General features: G+C 47.7%; 1 protein-coding gene across 1 annotated transcript in view; it reads left to right on the top strand.

Annotated features, from left to right (window-relative positions):
• Nucleotides 1-17,765, top strand: part of SELENOI (selenoprotein I) — a 56,755-nt gene extending 38,990 nt beyond the window's left edge. Inside the window, exons 4-10 of the mRNA XM_054022389.1 lie at nucleotides 4,286-4,360; nucleotides 4,936-5,198; nucleotides 6,636-6,744; nucleotides 8,148-8,196; nucleotides 9,782-9,962; nucleotides 11,521-11,703; nucleotides 14,898-17,765. Of these exons, the coding sequence (XP_053878364.1) occupies nucleotides 4,286-4,360; nucleotides 4,936-5,198; nucleotides 6,636-6,744; nucleotides 8,148-8,196; nucleotides 9,782-9,962; nucleotides 11,521-11,703; nucleotides 14,898-15,014 (977 nt within the window). The 3' untranslated portion in view covers nucleotides 15,015-17,765. The remainder of the gene's footprint in view (nucleotides 1-4,285; nucleotides 4,361-4,935; nucleotides 5,199-6,635; nucleotides 6,745-8,147; nucleotides 8,197-9,781; nucleotides 9,963-11,520; nucleotides 11,704-14,897) is intronic.
• The last annotated feature ends 2,196 nt before the right edge of the window (nucleotides 17,766-19,961 follow it).

The following is a 19,961-nucleotide window of genomic DNA, read 5'->3' as shown; positions in this document are numbered from 1 at the left end:
ACCAGAGTGTAAAAGTCCACCTCGAGTTTAAGAAACGAATTAGTCCTTTTATTAGTCATTCTTGCCAGAATTGGTATAATTTCCAAAATATCATTGGAGAAAAAAATGGAAAGAACACTTATGACTAATGGCTTCGTATTGCAATTCCCATAAAGCAGATATTAGAGCTGCAGTGTTTTTTCTCATAATATGCGGTAAATGCAAGTTTAAATTGGAGAAAAATATCTGTCAAGTTCGCTATCCACGTTAATATCCTGCTGAAATGAACGTTTAAATGTGGCACATTATAACTTATTCCTGTATCTAATATTTGGCTCCAGTCAAATGGTATTTCCAGGTGTTCGGCCACATACTAATAATACTTGGCACTTATATATTGCTTTACATGTTCAGAATCCCTTTTTGGATATTAATCACCCGATTACAGGGACAATGAGAGACAATGATTGCCACTGAAGATAAATTAGTGCACAGATGGTATCTGAGACTACCACAATTCTCCTCCCCCGTAATGGGAGTGAGAGATGTGAGAACAGTTATTGCATAAAGAACAGGAGTACTTGTGGCACCTTAGAGACTAACAAATTTATTAGAGCATAAGCTTTCGTGGGCTACAGCCCACTTCTTCGGATGCATGTGGCTGTAGTCCATGAAAGCTTATGCTCTAATAAATTTGTTAGTCTCTAAGGTGCCACAAGTACTCCTGTTCTTTTTGCGGATACAGACTAACACGGCTGCTACTCTGAAACCAGTTATTGCATGTTATCCTTTTAATGGCTTCAGCTTTAGGTAAGTATCCTACCCACGTTACAGATGGGAAAACTGAGCTCAGACTAAGTGACTTGCCCAAGGTAACACAATAAGTAACTGATCATGCAGAGATTAGGACTCTCTGGAGTTCTGGCGCCCAAGTACCACGATCAGTTCCTTGGCCCATGCTACCCCCTGACATTACAATTAGTTGCTGCTTACCCCAAAATAAAATGCTCTGTGCTGTAGTTTGAAGATTGCTTCAGGACAAAGTAGCCGTGTGGGGTCTGTGGCCTAGAAAAGCCCCAGATGCTGTGGGTCAGGACTGAGGTGCATTAGCTGAGTTAGAACCTTTTCTGACCTGAATGGTAAATTCAGAGCCGTTCTGTCTGTTCAGGATCCAGTGTGCTGCTACCGTCTCACAATAAAGTTGTGTTGCTTAAGAATTCTGGGGGCCACTTCACATTACCGTGTGTTGCTCTGGGATTTTGAAGGGTCCCAGAATCCATATCGAGCAGCACTATTGAACCACAGAGGTAGCAGGGCCCTAACTTATTATTCAGAGTGGTATATTGCTGCAGACAGAAGAATCAGGTGGCTGGGGAAGGTGGTGTGGGTACCCCTACAACCTTATCTCAGATTTCATCTCTCCTGTCCTCGGCCAGAAACAATGCCCTGCAGGTGGAAGGCTGGTTGCCACATCAGCTGTCTGCCTAGCACACGTATAAAGCTAATGCCTGCCTGAGTTGGTGGTGTCGGTCAGGATTTAGGTGCACTGGCAGAATGTGCTGTATATGATAAACTTACACTGAGCTTGCTTCTAACTCTGGGTTTTCATCAGTGGCCCTGGTGGAGGTTGGGAATCCCTTGAGGTCTAAATCTCCAGAGGGTAAAATTCTGACCCTATTGAAGGCAATGGCAAAACTCCCATTGACTTTTTCTTACCAAGAATGTTTAGGGGAAATGGGCACATCCTAGCTGGGCATGGGGTGGAAGAACATTGTCCCTGCTCTAGCTGCGAACTCCAGAGAGCATTGTGCTCCCTGTGGAGTAAGGCTCCTTGTTGCAGGCTTGACTAACTGCTTAACAAGTTCTTGGGGATGAATGACCATAACTGCAACTGCTTGATCGTCTTACTGCCTAGAAAGTGTGTCAGTCTCATGTCCCCAGTTTGGGGTGGGGAGAAAGGATATACTTTAAGTGTAATCTCTGTTCATCCAGCAATTAAACTGTTTACAGGAAGCAGACTTTAAAATGCTCTTGCTATGGTATCCCTAGAAAAAGTGTCAGGCATGTTTTAGGGCTGCAACTCATGGGGTAAGGTTAAGATTTTGTAATGGGTATTTTTAGTAAAAGTCATGGACAGGTTGCAGGCAATAAACAAAAATTCATGGAAGTCCGTGACCTGTCCCGGCTTTCACTGAATACCGGGGAAAGGGGTTCTAACGGGGACGCCAGCTGCTGCTCCAGCCCTGCCGCTGCTCCTGCAGCAAGGACTGACCACTGCTGCTCCAGCCCAGCACCCGGGGGGGCTGCTCAGGTGGGGGCTGAAGCCAAAGAAGTCATGGAGTTCCGTTAAAGTCACAGAATCTGACCAAATCCTATCCTTACTCAAGGGGTTTGGAATAGTCCTTTCTGGTCCTCCACCATCATTTCGGCTGGGGCAAAGATAAAGTGAAAGTAAGGAAAAGCGTGCCTTGGTGTGGAGGATATGGAGTCATTGACAGACAATATGTATGTAAGAACGGCCTACCTGCTTTAGTTCCTAGATGTATACATTTATATTTAACCGTATTGTAAATGTATACATCTCGGAACAAAGAATGTTGGCCATACTTACAGGATGGGAGACTCCTATCCTGGGAAGCAGTGACTCTGAAAAAATATTGGGGGGGTTGTGGTGGATAATCAACTGAACATGAGCTCCCAGTGTGACGCTGTGGCCAAAAGACCCTGGGATGCATAAACAGGAATCTTGAGTTGCAGCAGAGAGGTTATTTTAGCTCTGTATTTGGCACTGGTGTGACTGCTACTGGAATCCTGTGTCCAGCTCTGGTGCCCACAGTTCAAGAAGGATGTTGATTAATTCAAGAGGGTTCAGAGAAGAGCCCTGAGAATGATTAAAGGATTGGAAAAGCTGCCTTATAATGATAGACTCACGGAGCTCAATCTATTTGACAAAGAGAAAGTTAAGGGGCAACTTGATTACAGTCTATATGAGTATCTACATGGGGAACAAATATTTTAATAATGGGCTCTTCAGTCTAGCAGAGAGACATCTAACATGATCCAGTGACTGGAAGTTGAAGCTCAGTAAATTCAGACTGCAAATAAGGCCTAAATTCTTAACCGTGAGAGTAATTAACCATTAGAACAGTTTCCCAAGAGCTGTGGTGAATTCTCACTGGCAACTTTTAAGTCAAGCTTGGATCTTTTCCTAAAAGCTCTGCTCTAGGAATTATTTTGGGGCAGTTCTCTGACCTGTGTTATGCAGGGAGGTCAGACTAGATGACCACAATGCTCCCTTCTGGACTTGGAATCTCTGAATCTGTGCGCCCCCACTGTTTTCACACAGTCCCGTCTCAGAATAGAATCACGCTTTGCAGATGTTTTTACTCAATTTTGGCATCAGTAAGTAAGCAGTTGGGAACGTCTGTCCTTGCCCACCTCTGTTTCCATGACAGCAGAGCATCCTCGCTTTCAGTGACAGGATCGTGATTACGTGGCACGCAGCTCATGGACTCACCCTCTCCTGGCATCGCTCTCTTAACTCCTGTGACTGCAGCCTGCCACAAAATCAATACATTAAAAACAAAAGTGCCCCCATGTGGAGACAGAATTTCACCTTGCCCACGACGGTTTTCTCACAGCACAAAGATCTGGAACTCTTGCTCTCTCTGTTCTCCAGAAGGGCGAATGGGGTGGGGTGCAGAGGGCAGCAAAGCCATCCTAGCAGCAAAATCCAGGATCGTGGTTGTACTGTAACTAGGTACTTTAACTTTCATCCCAGGAAATGCAGATCCATCTAATTACAGTCTAGAATTTATCCTGTGCTCTAAAGTCTTGGGCTTAAAATAGCTCACGAGTAAAAATTTCAAAAGTGCCTAAGTTCCATTGAAAATGTTATTGCATGTTTTAGGGTACGGGGAAAGGAGGCAGATGCAGTATTTGAGTGTGTGACACTTGTGTGTGCCCAGATCTTTGACAAATTCAGCAAAAAGTGTGATCTTCAGGGTCTACTGGATGCCTCGCAGAAAGAAGCGTAAGAGAATGCTGGTAGGCACTGAGCAGGTGAAGGCTGATTTGATGCATCTCCTTTCGGTGGTACAAGCCGACTGAGAGAATGTAAAGGAGCCTCCTCAGGACAGTGAGATGACCCACAGATTTGGATGGAACCTTGTTCCAATTAATTGCTAAAACAATTCTTGTTGAAAGCATCTCTTGTACCATAGCATAACCTGCTGGGGGGTGTGTGTGTGTGTGTGTGTGTGTGTACGCACACTCAACTCTCCAATCTTCTTTCCAATCTCCACAGCACCTGATCATGTTCATGTTCCAAATCGAGTGTGGGTCATGGTGGGTCTCCTCAACTTCGTGGCATATACACTTGGTAAGACTTAAGATTCTCATGATGTGTCTTGGATTTCTAGTGTGCCTGTCATCATAATGACTTTAATTAGTCAAGTGAACTGTTGTCATAGTTCTGTGTTTCCCAATTCCTTCCCCTCAGCCCCCCTCCCCCACCCCCCAAGAAACAAAACTCTGATTCTAGGTAATTCCTCGGTTCCCTGCCACCCCTTACTCTGGGGTGTTGTGAATGACCTATCTCTGGCTGAGATGTCTCTGGAAACTGCCACTTTGTATTGTTTTATCTGTTTTACCCACTTGTTCCAGGGAGGAACATAAAAGTAGATGTCTCTTCCTATCAGAACTGACTTTATGGGGTTACTCCTGAAATATTGAAAGCAGATTTCTGTTAAATATTTAACGTAGACTCTTCCTAAGGTTTTTTGTGTGTTTTTTTTTTTTTTCTTTTTCCAATCTCTGCACCCCCGCGGACAGTGCTGGATACTGAAGCTGGCTGCTGACTTCTCAGCAGAGCCCACGTTCTCTGGCAGCTGCAGAGGAGTTCCTTGCTTTGCCTGGGGATGTTTAACTTTGCCTCTCTGTGCGCTTCCCTTCCAGATGGTGTTGATGGGAAGCAAGCGCGCCGAACAAACTCCAGCACTCCCTTGGGGGAGCTCTTTGACCATGGCCTGGACAGCTGGGCCTGCATGTTCTTCGTAGTGACCGTTTACTCCACCTTTGGGCGGGGATCCAATGGTGTCAGCGTCTTCGTTCTCTATCTGCTCTTATGGGTGGTTTTGTTTTCCTTCATCCTCTCCCATTGGGAGAAATATAACACAGGGATTCTCTTCCTGCCCTGGGGCTATGACATCAGCCAGGTGGTAAGTAGCCCTTCTGCCTCTTGATTTCAAAATACTCCTTTAGAAAACAGCAGGCAGGCTTTGGTGAATTGCCAGAACTATTTGTGTAGGGGCATGTGCTGCCCTGGCATCTTTCCCTTGGTGACATCTGTCCAGTAGTCATAAAGTGCCACCATCACCATACCTAAACCTAACGATATTCTGAGTTCTTCAGGGAGGAGAGCTTTCTGGCAGAGGGCAGAAAGGTTGGTTGCTTGGTTGCAGGGTGCAGTAGTTGGAACGATATCATCAGGGCTACTTCATGAAGCTCTGATTCAGCAAAGCAGACTTCTCCCATGATTAAAGTCAAGTTTAATGAATCAAGGAACAAGGGAGGAAGTTATCATGAAACTTTTATTGCATAGTTAGATTGGGACAGATCTGATTTCTCTTCAGCAGAGAAGTGATGTGTGTTGCAAGTATCTTTATGTTGACATAGGTTTTTGCATTAGCAGGAAATGAAATGTTTTTAAAAATTGGATACTAATTGTTGGTTGTCCCAAACTGACTTGGCCTGATTCTGTTGTGGCCTCCATGTAACAGTACCAACTTAGCAGTATATACTCGTGTGCAATTGAATCGGGTCCAGTGGTTGTAGAAGCACTGATTGTCACGAGTTCAGGTATCTCTACTGAATCGTTGTACGACACTAGAAATTCCCTTGAAAGCTGCCCCTTCCATCAGTAAAATCGTGGTTTCTCTAGTCTTTGCAATCAGTCATCCTCTGGCCCGCGTCTCCAGTTTCTCCTACCCTGGCACTAATCCATAGTGCATTTTCTTGATTGTGCATCAAACAATCCTAAAATACCAGGGATTGGTTTGCTAGAGGCAGTTAGACGTGGCTCTGGTGGCTGGTGCTGGGGTGCTGTTGAAGTGTAACTGCCCTCTGTGGTTGTGCTGGTCAATCCAGTAGTGGGGTGAGGCTATCCCCAGGTGCATCTGCAGACAGAGCTCACAGGGGGTGGGAGGGTGGGCAGGGCAGAGCATCACAGGCCCCTCTCCTTGCTATTCCCTTTCCGGACTGGCCTTAAAACTCACGGTGACCAAGCAACCTTTGCCTCACCCTGTCCCTTTCCAGACTAACAGTGAGGCTTCCTTGGTCATGTTGCCGGAAGCAGAGGTTGGGCTGGTTCCTGACATGCAGTCAGCGTAGGAACCTGGGAACGGGGGCATATGTTTGGGGCCCCAAGTGGTTCTGACAGCTGCACTGGGGTACCGTGGTTGCATCTGACCCGGAGATACAGGCTTCCTCTTGTTTTAAAGCTAGAACTGGGTAGTGAAAATCTGATTGGAAAGCAACGCTCGCAGCTCTCGGAGCCGCCTGATGAGGAATGGTCACCCCACCAAAAGCACATTTGGTCTGACCCATCTTTCCAGCTGCTAATGCTTGTCTGCGCTCTCTCTGCATTTCCTTTTCAGACCATTTCAGTTGTCTACATAGTGACAGCGATTGTGGGAGTTGAGGCCTGGTATGCACCTTTCCTGTTTAATTTCTTATATAGAGACCTATTCACTGCAATGATTATTGGTAAGAAGCTCCATGTTGAAGCCTATTTTTAACCACCACCGCTTTACCAATAGCCAGTGTTTCACTTTAAAAAACAGTCAGCATTTGTTTATATTTTTAGCAAAGAGAAACTTAATAAAATATCTCTGTAGAAAACTTGCCTGAACGAGTCTTGGTCTAGACTGAAAGCAACAAAATGCACAGGGTCTGATACTAGTCCCATTGAGGTTTTGGTGGGAACCGTCTAAGTGGCCGTGGGCTGCATCTAACTTCTATAGAATGGAGAATATTGCAGCCAGCTCCAAACAAAGCTCCAGGCGGGAGGTGGTCCCAGCATGCAATGCTCCGTACTAAGTTAAGCAGCGTGGAAGTAATGCATGCCCGGACTTGTTTCCATAGTCTGCACGCTCCTACTAAACATCAAGGGTGGCTGTGGACTGCTCTGTGGTGCAGTCTGGCCACCCCGAGCTAGATAATAGGTCTGTATTTAGATACCTCAGCCTGCGTGGCCTGAGAGACTCTCCTTTGGAATCTAGCCTGTTGCAGCAGATTGGTCTGTAGTTCCCATCACTCTTCTCCACAGAGTACTGTGTCAGAACTGCCTCTTCACGTCAGCCTGGGAGCTGAAGTGTGTTAAGGTTGGCTGGCCAGAAAGTCTTGGGTAGCTTTACTGCTGTCTTGTTTTGAATGTATTTGTGGCTCACCCTTTGGGAAGAGAAGTAATTTGGTACCCCTAGCCTTCAAAAGATGCCTTCTGAGGCAGCTTTCCTGCTGGGAGGTCCTGGTCAAACGTCAGCTTTGCCCTATTTAATCTCTTAGCCGCTGGCCACCCTGGCAGCTTTCAAAGTGTGTTGGGGTTTCATGGCACTCTGGCCCTTCAGGGAGGTCCATGAAACTTGGTCAAATGACTAAAGCTTTTGTTAATGGCAGTTCTCATGTCCTAAATGGTGCACATTAAATCTAGGCAGTTTTGTTTGCTTCTATCCTTATAATAACCTTTCTGTGTCTGAAATATGTCCTCCTTGCATGAAAAAGTGAAACCCTTGATAAAGCTTTCTCTGCTGCCCACTGGGTGTCTTCTTGGGAATTCTGGTCAGAATGCAGATAACGATATGTTTTCACTAAAAGAAATAGTTCTTTCCATAAATGCATTTATTGGCACTTCCCTAACCAAGGCAGTGCTTTTTCTGAAGAGCTGAGTCAAATATACAAATCACGTTAATGGCCATTACAAAAATCTGAGCAGCAGTGGGGTGACAGTGGGTTTAAGTACGCTTTCAGCTACTGTAATGTTGCAAATGACTGTTTAAAAAAAGATGCATGATGGTTAACAGCCTGTCCCTGCCAATGCTCATAAAGGAGTTCAGGGATGACGATGGACTCTGAATTACTACGCTGCCTTAACTTAGACCTTTCTCTTTCAGGGTGTGCACTCACAGTGACTGTGCCCATGAGCCTGATTAACTTTTACAAGTAAGTTTTCCAAAAATCATGTGAACGAACTATTCTGCAGGGTCTGAGGCACCGCATGTGGTGATCCTGTTCTGCTAGGAGTTAGCCAGGCAGAATGCTGCAGAAAGAAATAGTTGGAGAGCACGGTGTATTGATGGCCCAGCACTGCCCCGGCTGTAATAGAAGGAGAACCATGACTTGGCGTAGCTTTCTGTAAATTAGACTGCTTATAAACGTTCCTTACCTTCACTGGCAGCTTCCCAGGAGCCCAAAAGGCACTCCTGATTAAGATGGAGAAGGGTTTAAGATGCCGCCCTTGTTAATACAATAATGTGACTTGCTGTGAGCACAGGTCCCTGCTAGGGTGACCAGATAGCTAGTGTGAAAAATCAGGACGGGCGTGTGTGTGTGTGGGGGGGGTAATAGGAGCCTATATAAGAAAAAGTCCCAAATATCAGGACTGTCCCTATAAAATCAGGACATCTGGTCACCCTAGTCCCTGCGTGCAGGCCAAGCAGCTCAGTGCATTTTGGGACCTCTGGTCTCCGCTGCTGTATTAGCGGCATGTCTGGCTAGAAGAACAGGGCAACCTGGGAAATGGCCCCTTGGGGGATTGAGTAGGGGTTGGATTCCAAAACACACTCCTCCCCGTCACCCCCCTTTACTTACTTTAATAACAAAATCCTGCACTTCCCTGACAGATTTCCTGATTTGCAGGCGTTAATTGGTGACCCTGCTAATGGCTGATTTGAATATTGAACTAGCCATGAGTCGCCCGGTAGACAAAATGAACGTTAAGCACCTGGCATAAATCTGGGTGATTTCACTCTTGCCTACCCAGACTGAGATTTCACTCATCCGCCTATTCTGGCGATCTAGCCTCTCACTGGCTCTGCAAGAAGGAAGTTGTGCAGGAAACCGTCTTTCTCATCAGAATTGTTTCCCGAGCCCAGACCCAGTGTTGCAGTCTGAACTCCATTTTGGAGCCCCGGTTCTTCCCTTTGTTGCCAGCTCCTTAAAAGGCTGCATCTGGGATTGGCCAGTTATTACTTCAGCGTTAAGTATCAGAGGGGTAGCCGTGTTAGTCTGAATCTGTAAAAAGCAACAGAGGGTCCTGTGGCACCTTTGAGACTAACAGAAGTATTGGGAGCATAAGTTTTCGTGGGTAAGAACCTCACTTCTTCAGATGCGCATCTGAAGAAGTGAGGTTCTTACCCACGAAAGCTTATGCTCCCAATACTTCTGTTAGTCTCAAAGGTGCCACAGGACCCTCTGTTGCTTCTTACTTCAGCGTTGAAATCCATCGTCCACTAATGCAGGGTTACCAAAGACCCATCTGAATAAGCAACATGTAACTATCGTGGGTGCATTATTCGCGGGAGTGTCTGACCTGAGACTGGCCTCTTGCCCATTTTCTCTCACAATTCCTATTGCTGGGCTCTGCCCAGCCTGTGCTGGTCGTACTCCACTTCAGGAAAGGTGCCCAAGGCTAGTTGGGCGCTCACCTGGATTGGAGAGTTCCCAAAGGAAGGCTTGTGCCTGCCTCTGTTAGAAGCTGTGGCTTCCGAGAGTTTGACTTAAGATTTGTGTTCCTTTTGCCTTTCAGGGCCTATAAAAGTAACACTCTGAAGCACAGGTCAGTGTATGAAATCATGCTGCCGTTCTTCTCGCCAGCATTGCTGTTCATTCTGTGCATGACCTGGATCTTCATGTCGCCGTCAGACATCCTGGAGGTCCACCCCAGGCTCTTCTACTTCATGGTTGGAACAGCCTTCGCCAACATTTCAGTAAGAGCGCTAGTTCTCCGCTAAAATGCGTGTGGACGGGGGGGGGCTGATTTGAATTAACACAATGGTGAGGGCTAGCGGTTTGTCAGGCTACATTATACGAACTATCCAGTCTGCTCATGAGGTGGAAAGGCAAGTCACAAACCCAGAATGAAAATGCCAAGAATTGTGGATTGTATCTGTTGTAACTAAACCACTTTGCTGCACTGCCATGACTGAAAGGGCAGGCACTGAAGTGGGCAGGAGAGATATGCTGACTCTTTTAGAGCTGAAAAACGTGTCCTGTAAACCAGATCTGACACTTTCCCCAAACCCAGTATGTGCTTTTTCCACCCCTCCCTGATTCTGGCTGACAATTCACATAATTGAGTTCCTGCTCTCTCAGTTTTAACATGGTCACTCGCAAGGTTCTTGGTAAACTTGATTCAGCTGTGTGTTGTCACATCTGCCTACAGACATGAAGCCCCTGCCCTCATCCCCCCTAAATCATGAATACTGTTAAGCCATGGAATCCATGCCTTGCATGACAAAAGGCCAGCCCTGGCGATGATGTTTAGGAAGCTCTGGCGCTTTAATCAGAGATCTGTCACTATCCTCGGACTGTGCCCAGAAGCAGGGCTTCCTGTCTTTCCCACTCGGCAGAGTTTTCTACTAACTTTGCAGATAAGATCGGTCAGATTTGACCAATCAATGCAAATAGATCCTTGTGATGGTCTGCTCTTGATGTGGACTTCTCTGGTTATATGCACAAGAGGAATTCATGTCAAAATGGAAACTTTCTCAGTCTTTGGGAACCTTTAGAGCAGATGATTGTCCATGTTTTAATAATTATCGCTCTAGAGACGTACATGGCCCTGTAACGGTGCGAGACTCACCCCTGCGGCGCCTCCTGTCGGTCGTCCTGGGAATAAGCTTAGACTCAGGAGCGCCCTCTGCAGGCTGGTGCCTTGCGGCCGCTGGCCCCCTGGCAGTACATCTGCTCTCAGGGTCTCCCCACCCACTATCCCCACCTCGCCTCAGTCTTGGGCTACTGCCAGTCACCATCTAGCCCCTGCTCGCTGGGGCGGACTGCAGTGGAAAAGCCACTCATCACAGGCAAAGGGGGTTTGGACCGGCTGCACCCTTGCACCCTAGTACCTTTCTGGCCTTTGACAAGGCCGCAGCCTCGGGCTTTTCCAGGCGGGAGCTCCCCAGCTCCCTTGCCCTATCCCCCAGCCCTGCTCCCCTCAGGTACCCCATTCAGCATCCCAGCAGCCAGGCCCAGAGCCTTCTCCCTCTAGAGACCGAGAGAGACTGACTCTGTTCCTGGCTCACTGCCCTCTTATAAGGGCCAGCTGAGCCCTGATTGGGGCATGGCCACAGCTGAGCCTGGGAACGGCTTGCTCCCAGCCGCAGCCCTCTCCTGGGCTGTTTGAAGCCCTCTAAGGCCGGAGCGGGTGACCACCCCGCTACAGCCTTCATTGCTGTATTCCGAGTGAGTGAGTCATGGGTTGGAGGCTCACGTTGGAAGGAAACCAACGCCCATCTAACAGACCTTTCTCCCGCCTGCCCCCACCAGTGCCAGCTGATCGTGTGTCAGATGAGTAGTACCCGGTGCCAGCCTCTCAACTGGATGCTGCTGCCATTAGCCCTGGTCATCTTTGTGGTGATCTCTGGAGTCGCAGCACACTGGGAAAATCTTCTCCTATACCTACTGACGGCTCTCATTACCCTGGCGCACATCCACTACGGAGTAGGAGTGGTAAGTGACATCTGCCTTTGGGCTTGGGGTTTCACTGTAGCGGCTCTGCTTGTAGGATTCACTTCGTCCCATTGCTGATCAGTTTTGCGGGGGGTGTCGCATGTAACACCTGGAATACCAGGCAGATTGAAGCATTTATAGAAAACATGAAAGGAAGCTAAATAGGGGCGTCTGAAAGCTCTTATTTTGTACACCAGGAACTGACAGCCCAGCTGCAGCAGAAATTCTTTTAGTCGTTTAAATTCAAGACTGGGTCTAATCCAAACCCTGGATCCACACCCTGTTTCAGATCACAGTTTGCAGCTTAAAACGTAGGAACCAAACACTGTCGAAACATGGATTTAATGTGCCCAAGTTCGGATGTAGTTCTGGTTCTGTCGGTCAGAAAAAGGCCAAGATCAGAATGGGATCCAGAGACCAGGTTGGGCGTATCTCTAATTTTAAATAAATTATTTGGGGACTTAGCTAGGTACCATTCACTTCCTAATATTTCACCTTACTTAAAACTTCTTTTCTAAAGGCCCCCACGGCTGCTGCTGGGTAGCACGTGACTGGACACTCGAATCAGTGTGACGCTCTCTCCGGTAGGCGGCACTGCTTGGGAAGACCGCCTTAACGTGTTAACCCAAACAGTGTTTCTGCCCTGCGTACAGATTTATAAACTTTCCCATAGGCGTTAACTGATTTTTTTTCATACTGCGCCTTTGAACTATGGCTTTCAGATGCCCCAGGCATAGTGTAACTAGAACGCTGTCTGAAGTGCGGTGGTTGTCTGGCTAAATAAAGAGTGAACAAAATGACTAAAGAACCTGAATTACTGACGTAGAACCTGCCATATTTCAAGCTTCTGAGATGAGTTCCTCTGCTGGGGAGAAGCTGGGAAGGGAGAGCACAGTGGAAGTGTCTCCCCTGTATCCAGATGCCTTCAGGGATCAAGGAAGCACTGTAGCTAACTTAGGGAGACCAGCACTGCGTGAAGGAATTGGCAGGATGCAGAACGTCTAGGCGGTGGAAGTGCTGCTCAGTGGGAAGAGCCCAGTTGGGTTGTCCTAGGTCAATTGAACAGGGAAATGACCACCTCAGCAGCCAGAGTGGGACCCCGAGCACTTGTCGCTTTGGGCCAGCTCAAAAATACATACGCTAGCTCCTTGCGAGACACGGGTTTGACGCAGGATTCAGTGGGTGACGTTCTCGGGGCTGTGACATAGACTGATGGTCATGGTCTCCTCTCGCCTTATACTCTCTGGAAAACCCCACCCATTTGGAACCCCTTTGTAAGACACAATGGGGTGAGAGTGAATCTGCAGTTTCTCCTCCGGAGCTGCAGGTGAACAGGCCTTGGGTGACGTGGTTGCTTAGCTGCCACGCTGTATGTGTTGGTCTTTTCCTGCCAGCCATGTGAATTGCTTTAAAAACAACTCTGAAATTTCAGCCAGCCTAATGACTTGACGTAGCTCTCTGCATAATCTCATCAAAAAGCAAATTTCCTGAATGCAGCCTTTAAGTCCGACATGGTTTTTCACTGTCTGTCAGGAGGAAATGAGCCCTTTCTGCCTTGTGAAGGTCACTGCGAGAGGAGGCTTTTCAAGGATAATTAAAAGCGGGTCTCCAAATCTCAGACATACTGTCTCTTGGCACAGTTACATACCGATGTCCTGTTGTACTGTCATCTGGTGGGAGTGGCTAGGCAGGACAGTCTAGTGCAGGCACTGCTAGCTCAGAGCTATAAGAGGGTGCTATGTAGCTGCTGTCTGACTATCGTGCTCCGGAAGCAAGCCAGCCTCTGCTTGTTGTTTTTGCAGTTCATGTATGGCTAGTATTCAACTGAGCGACTTGTGTATGCCCTTGTTACTTGTTTAGCTAAAGCATGAGCATTGGCTTCACAGCTCGCAACAGGCCAGGCGCATTCAAGAACAAGTGCACGTTCAGAGAGGAAAGGCAGTAGACTTAAAAACTGATCAAAGGAAATGCATATGGTTTACAATGTGCAATTAGCTTGTAGAACTCACTGCCACAAGATACCATTTGGGACCAAGAGTTTAAGATTCCATATAAAAGTGTAATGGACTATCCAGGTACTTTGGGTAGGGTACAAATCTCTTTGTAAGGTGTAGAAACCTTAATGCTTCAGGGCTAAAACCAGCCACTAACTGGTGAGGCGGGTTAGGGCACAAATTTCCTTTGGAGAAGCCTGCCCAGAACTGATCCCCTTGGGGGTTTCTTGCGCTTGCCTCTGGTCACTGTGCGGCACAATATTGCACTAGATGGACAGTCAGGAATTGCCATAAGTATTTCTATTCGTCAGAACCTCTTAGAGGGTCAAATGCTGGACCCCACAATGCAAACCCCAGTGGCATGTTGAAGGACAGTTAGTCGTTCCCAGATCTGGTAGAGTGTAGAATTGGTGCAGCTGCTCCACCCCAGGCTGGACTAGTGGCTTGTGGGCCCTGTGTCCCAGGGCTTTGGCTTGGTGGGAGCCTGCCGGCATTCTCACAGTCCATGGAGAGAGAGGGGTGCTTCAGAGAAGTACTCCGGTTTGCAGAGTGTCGTGTGTGGCTGGCCTGGCCCTGCACATCAGGCTCCTGGTGTTCTGAGACAGGTCTCATGCACCCATGTGGGGCCATTCAGCCTTTTTTAGCTGCACGTGTGGCTCGCTTGGTCCATGGTGTGGTGCATAAGGGGATGTCTGCGCTGCAGTAAAACACTGGCGGCTGGCCCATGTCAGCTGAGCCAGGCTCACGGGGCTTGGCCTGTGGGGTTGTACAATTGCAGTGCAGGTGTTCAGCGTCTCGGAGACCCTCCCCCCTTCGTGGGGTCCAAGAGCCCAGGCTACAACGTGAGCCCAGATGTCTACACCACAGTTTTATAGCCCAACCCCGGCAAGCCCGAGTCAGCTGACTGGCCAGCCTGGGGTGTCTTATTGCCATGTAGATGTATCCTTAGGGGCTTCTGTAAGGTAGTGACTAATAGCCCTGGCGAGGGATGAGCATACCATGGGCAGGGGCTATGCATCCTTCCCATACATACAGCACCCTGCCAATTCACTGCAGTCCTGGGCCCGAATCCTGAGGCGTACTGAACTGCTCCATTCAAGTCCCCTTGATTGTTTGAGGCTGAAGTGGAAGGCAAGTTGGCTGATGGACTGCTTTCATTTAACTTCTCTCTCTCTCTCTCTCTCTCTCTCTCTCCCCCAGGTAAGCCAGCTGAGCAAACATTTCAACATCCGGCCTTTCTCGCTAAAGAAGCCCAGTACAGATTGACTAGAAGGGGAAGAAGAGAAAATCAGCCTGCAGTCTGCACAAGTACTGTAAATAACTGCTGGAAATAGCTTGCACTTCAACCATCACCACAGACCTACATCGATCTTCTGGACAGACACTGGGGCAGTGGGGGCTCAGCACCAGGGCTACACCCCCGACTGCCATTGAGAAAACACAAACCGCTCTATGGTGAAACCAGGCGAGGGGAGTAGCCTTTCCAATTATTTCTGTATATTAGATTAGCCAGACGTCTTCAAGCCCTAACTCTGTTTAGGTAGAGCTGGCTTGGGAACGTGGATGGCATCGCTCAGAACGCACGGTCACCCAAAATAACCTGGCAGCTGAGTTAGTAGCAGTGGCCTCAACACATCTGTAACGGAGACGTTTGAGCTGCAGGGTCAGTGAGGAACGTCTTCGTCGTACACGAAGGCACATGAGTCACACACGCGGCTGTCTAGTGTTAGACCTTATCAGATGACCTTTGTCCCTTGATGTTAGTCTAGGGAGCAGATCCCAGCATGCGCGCGCACACGTCCATTCATGCAAAATGTTTGTTTAGAAGCTTCAAATGATATTCCACTAGGACGACTTAGTCAAATCCCTCAATTCCCAAGTGGTTAAGGCAGCTTCCCCTTCTTCCCGCCCCTCCCCCCCTCCCCCTTTTTCCAGCTGTGGGTAACTGGGACCATATCTTGACAGTATTTTTCTTGTTAACCATACATTGGCCACATGTGTTCTTTAATCACGAGCCCATGAAGGGAACTTGAGCTCTTAGCAGCAATGGTTGTTTTGGGATGGCGGGTGGCTTATTACTGCCTGCAAGAGCTAAAATAGCACTTGGCCAAATTCTCCCTTCTGATAAATCAGTACAACCTCATTTAATGTCAGAGGGTTGGCTTGCAGGGGGAAGGGGAGTCACATGCTACATGGAGCTTGTCTCATTTCAGACTTGCTGTATGCACTACGATTTGTGTGCACGTCCCCGTGAAGGGTGGGACAATCTCTACGTACGCAGTCTCACAGCTCCAGAGAACTGCATTGTGGCAAATCCCACAGCTTGGAAAAACACCTGAATAGTTCTTACAGCCGCTGACATGCACATACACTTGTGGATATTTTATTGGGGGAAAAGTAGAGGTGATTTTTTTAAATTACCATTTCATTTAGGTCACACACATCCCATCCAGCTTTCTGTTTCCCATCTGTTAAGCCGTTTGCGTTCAGCGGTTTTCTTTTTTGTAATTCATTTAATTGAGTGGTGGTGAAGACTGAGTGCTGATTTTCTTTTCTGTTCATTGTATTTAATGAAGATTTGTGCTTGAATGAAGAGCGCAGCCTAAACCCAGGTTCTGGACAGGCTGCACTCGGAAGTGGGCAAGCACAACGAATGTTCATATATAATGTATTGTGGGAACAAATTCATTCATACCTGGGGAGTAGCTTGGTCATGGTGTATTCCTTGACCGTGGGTGAAAAATCTCCTGCTCTAGGAAAACTTAACTGTCATTACTATTTAACGCTTTTCTTTTGTAAATGTAAATCATTGTCATGCAAGTTATACGAAACAGAACGTCCAGAAGCCAGTTCACAGCATTTATTGTAAATAGGTTGGTTTTAATTTGAACTTGAATTCTCACTGGGGTGTCCTGTACAAGATCATAGCTGATGGCTAGAGGTACACCCTGCAAGACACAAGGGGGAGAATTTAATTTCAAGCGGGAAAATACCATTACTGCTTCCATCTCTAGGTGTTCCCATCTTGTTTTTTGGCTGTGAGGTGATTGGACTAAACACGTTTTAGTTGTTTTGTTAATGTGTCATGACTGTACATCAGGAACTGGAGGAAGGTGTTAATCTGGGAGAGGAAAAAACCTCTTATTCCCCCCTCAGAGTTGATGAAATAAGTAGCGTACTCTCATATATATATTACTGACATTGTACAGAAAAAGCTTAAGTGTACAGAGGAATTGGGCTGTGCTTCAATTTTTGACACTCGTAACTGTTGAATTAAATATATAATTATGGGCAAATTAACTGAAATTGTAGTTGCACAAGAAACATTAAGAATTTGAAACCAGCTGTTGAAAATGGGACACACAGATTAACTATCTGTGGAACGTTTTCCTACTGCACAATCCGCCTTCGTGGCCGTGACGCGTTGCTGAGGTTGGGTTTTTCCATTTGCGTGCCGACGGATCATGGAATACTTGGGCCAGTTCCCCTTGACTAGTCACGTTAAGAAATGTCTGGGTCCCAAGCATGAAGCTAAACGTGTTCTGCATTTCCTTTTATGGCATGTCCAATTTCTCCGCCCCGTCCCCACTCTCCCGGCAGTACTGCTGTGTTCAGACTGGGGTGGCGTTTACATTGTGAGATTCTGTCTGCTCGGTTCCCTAGTCACTGTTCCTCTGGCTGTGGAGTATGTTGAACCATTCCTTTGGGCCGTGCATGGAAACACCCTGAAAAAAACACTCTTGTGTGGAGGCTGGCAGCTAGAGCAGACTTGCAATCTAAACGCCTTCATGCATTTTACTGACATGTTCTTACGGCAGGATCTCTCAAACCCTTTTACACACACAGGCTTATCTCTGGGGAGTCATGGAATTTGGTGCCTTAACTTATTGCATGTTGGGGCTAGCAAAACCTCTACAATCAAATTATGCTAGAAATCAGTTTTAATGCTGCTCGAGCTCAGGCAGATGAGGGCAGGATGAGCTCTTTAACCTGTCTGATTCTGCTCTCTGGGCACGTTCTGCCGCCCAACACAATAAACAGTTTTCATTTGCGCAGTGTTGATCTGAATTTAGTGACTGACGTGCTTGATGTCATGGATTCTGGGGAATGAAATGTCTGATCAGAAACCGACAAAATTACAGTCTCCCCACCACAAGTGTGTGCGAGGGGGAGCAAATCTTTTGGGTTGGTTTATTTTTAAAGAAAACTGGTGTTTTCTCCTAATCCGGTCTTTAAAAATAAACTCGTTCTCTAGTGAAGGGCTGGATTTGGTCATTGTTCTGGCCTCTGCAATACTGGGTAAGGAGGAGACACGAAGGTGGAAATTCTGCTTCCTCACCCTGGCCTCTTCCTTGTAGCGGGGTGCGTTCCTTTCCGGTGCCGGGCTCTTTGGAAGGAATGATACTCTGACCCAGGAGCGTATGTGCCCATGCTTAGAATTCCCCTTCTGCATATTTGAGGCACTCTGAGCCCTTGTGCTTCTCTGCCCATGTAAAAGAGCTGCTTGTTTTGTGTCCTTAATTATTGAGACCCCTGAGTGAGCCGCCCCGCTGCATTAATGATCCTTAAAAATGCTCCCCAGGGGATGCCTCAGTGCTGTCAATTGTACCTCAGCCTGGACTATCGGCAGGCAGAGCCGAGCATTGGGGAAGAACCCCTCTGGGCCGTCAACGTGCCCAAATCAGGCAGTGTATGTAAGCGGTTGGCTTCAAAACGGACTGTTCCATGTCGTTAAATCCCACAAGCCGGTTTCCATAACATCGTCCTGCTCCCGTTCCTGTGCTAGAGACTCGCCGGAGCACTGTGAAAATAAGCCAGTGGCTTGCTGAAGACACTTTGACCCCTTGCGTTCCTGCGATTAGGGGTCTTTGGTTGAAGTGAGTGTTGGAAGCCTTGGGAGCGGACACAAATGCCATCGCGTGGCTTCTTCCGCTCAGAAAAACGGTTTGTTACACGCGCAGCTTCATTTCCATGCTGAGGCTTCCTGAGCGTGTGTAACTTGCACTTCGCCCCCCTGCAGACCTGCAGCTCCCCTCCCCCCATGCAACGTCTTCTGCCGACCCCTCTTCCCCCCCCCCCCCCCCCCCGAGTTCAACCTCGTGACTAAAATCCGGCTCATGGGACACACATTTAGCTGGGTCACATACGTGCAGGTTTAACAGCTCACTGAAGTCACTGGTATGTTAATGAAAGTAGCCGTTGTGGTCCAAGTTAGCATCCCTCACAAGCATTTCTGTTGCAGTTGGTCCATCGAGTACAAACAATAGAGAAGGCAGGAACTGCAGTGTTGAGATTGTACCTGGCCTTTCCATGCCTGTTCTGCCCTGTCTGGTGAATTTATCGTGCTCGCGGCCTGATCTAGGGTACCGCTGGGGAATCCGCCAATACCGAATCTCATGGATGACTAATGTGTTCATTCAGCTTGGGGTTTTCTTGGTCACTACAGCAAAAATATTCAGATCTTGGGTTTCTAAAGTTAGGCTCCTGGTGTCTATCTGGGCTCCTGGTGTCTTAGCCCACAGTGAGAACGTTCTGGCCTGTTGGGACTTTCCGAAGTGACAGATCAGATTTGTTGTATGTAAATAAATGCTGCTTTTTCAGCTGTGGCCCAGCTGAATTTTCCTCCACGCCGAGGGCTGGGCTACACTACTGCGTAAGTTGATGTAACTTACATCGCTCAGGGGTGTGAAAAAGACACCCCCATGAGCAACACAAGTGACAAAGACTTAAGCGCTGACCACACTGGCGCTAGGTGGGCAGGAGACGCTCTCCCGTCAGCATAGCGGCTCTTCTCCAGACGTAGCTGTGCCGACATAGCCTCTCGTAGTGTCGACTTGCCCTGCAAAGATGCACTCAGCGCTGCCTGCTATGCAAGTAATTTGAACAGCTGGGAAGCTCTTGTGGTTCTAGCTAATGGTGCGTTAACAGTGGCGTAAAAACCCAACCACTTGGAGTTAGGGGATTTGGTTCATTTGTAAAGGAGACCTGCTCCTCTTTCCTTGTGCTGCAGCACTGGGATGATGGTAAATCCTCTGCCTGCTGAAAGCCACGGAAGAATCTTTCTCTGTCACAGGTGGTGGTTTTATGTGGTGTGCCAGTCACTGGGGGCATCTTGGGTTGGTGGGTTGAGATCAGCTGGGCTGTCTTAGATCTTGTTTGTGCTTTGTTGAAATGCAGACGGACAGCAAACTGGGCAAGGGTTGTAGTAGCCAAGGGAAACCTTTGCTAGTACCTTGTTTGCCTTATGTCCCCAGGCTACCTCGC

The sequence above is a fragment of the Malaclemys terrapin genome, chromosome 3 (assembly GCF_027887155.1).
Source record: "Malaclemys terrapin pileata isolate rMalTer1 chromosome 3, rMalTer1.hap1, whole genome shotgun sequence".
Taxonomy (NCBI): Eukaryota; Metazoa; Chordata; order Testudines; family Emydidae; genus Malaclemys; species Malaclemys terrapin.
The sequence above is the reverse complement of the archived record's forward strand: the minus strand, read 5'-3'. Positions and strand labels throughout refer to the sequence as shown.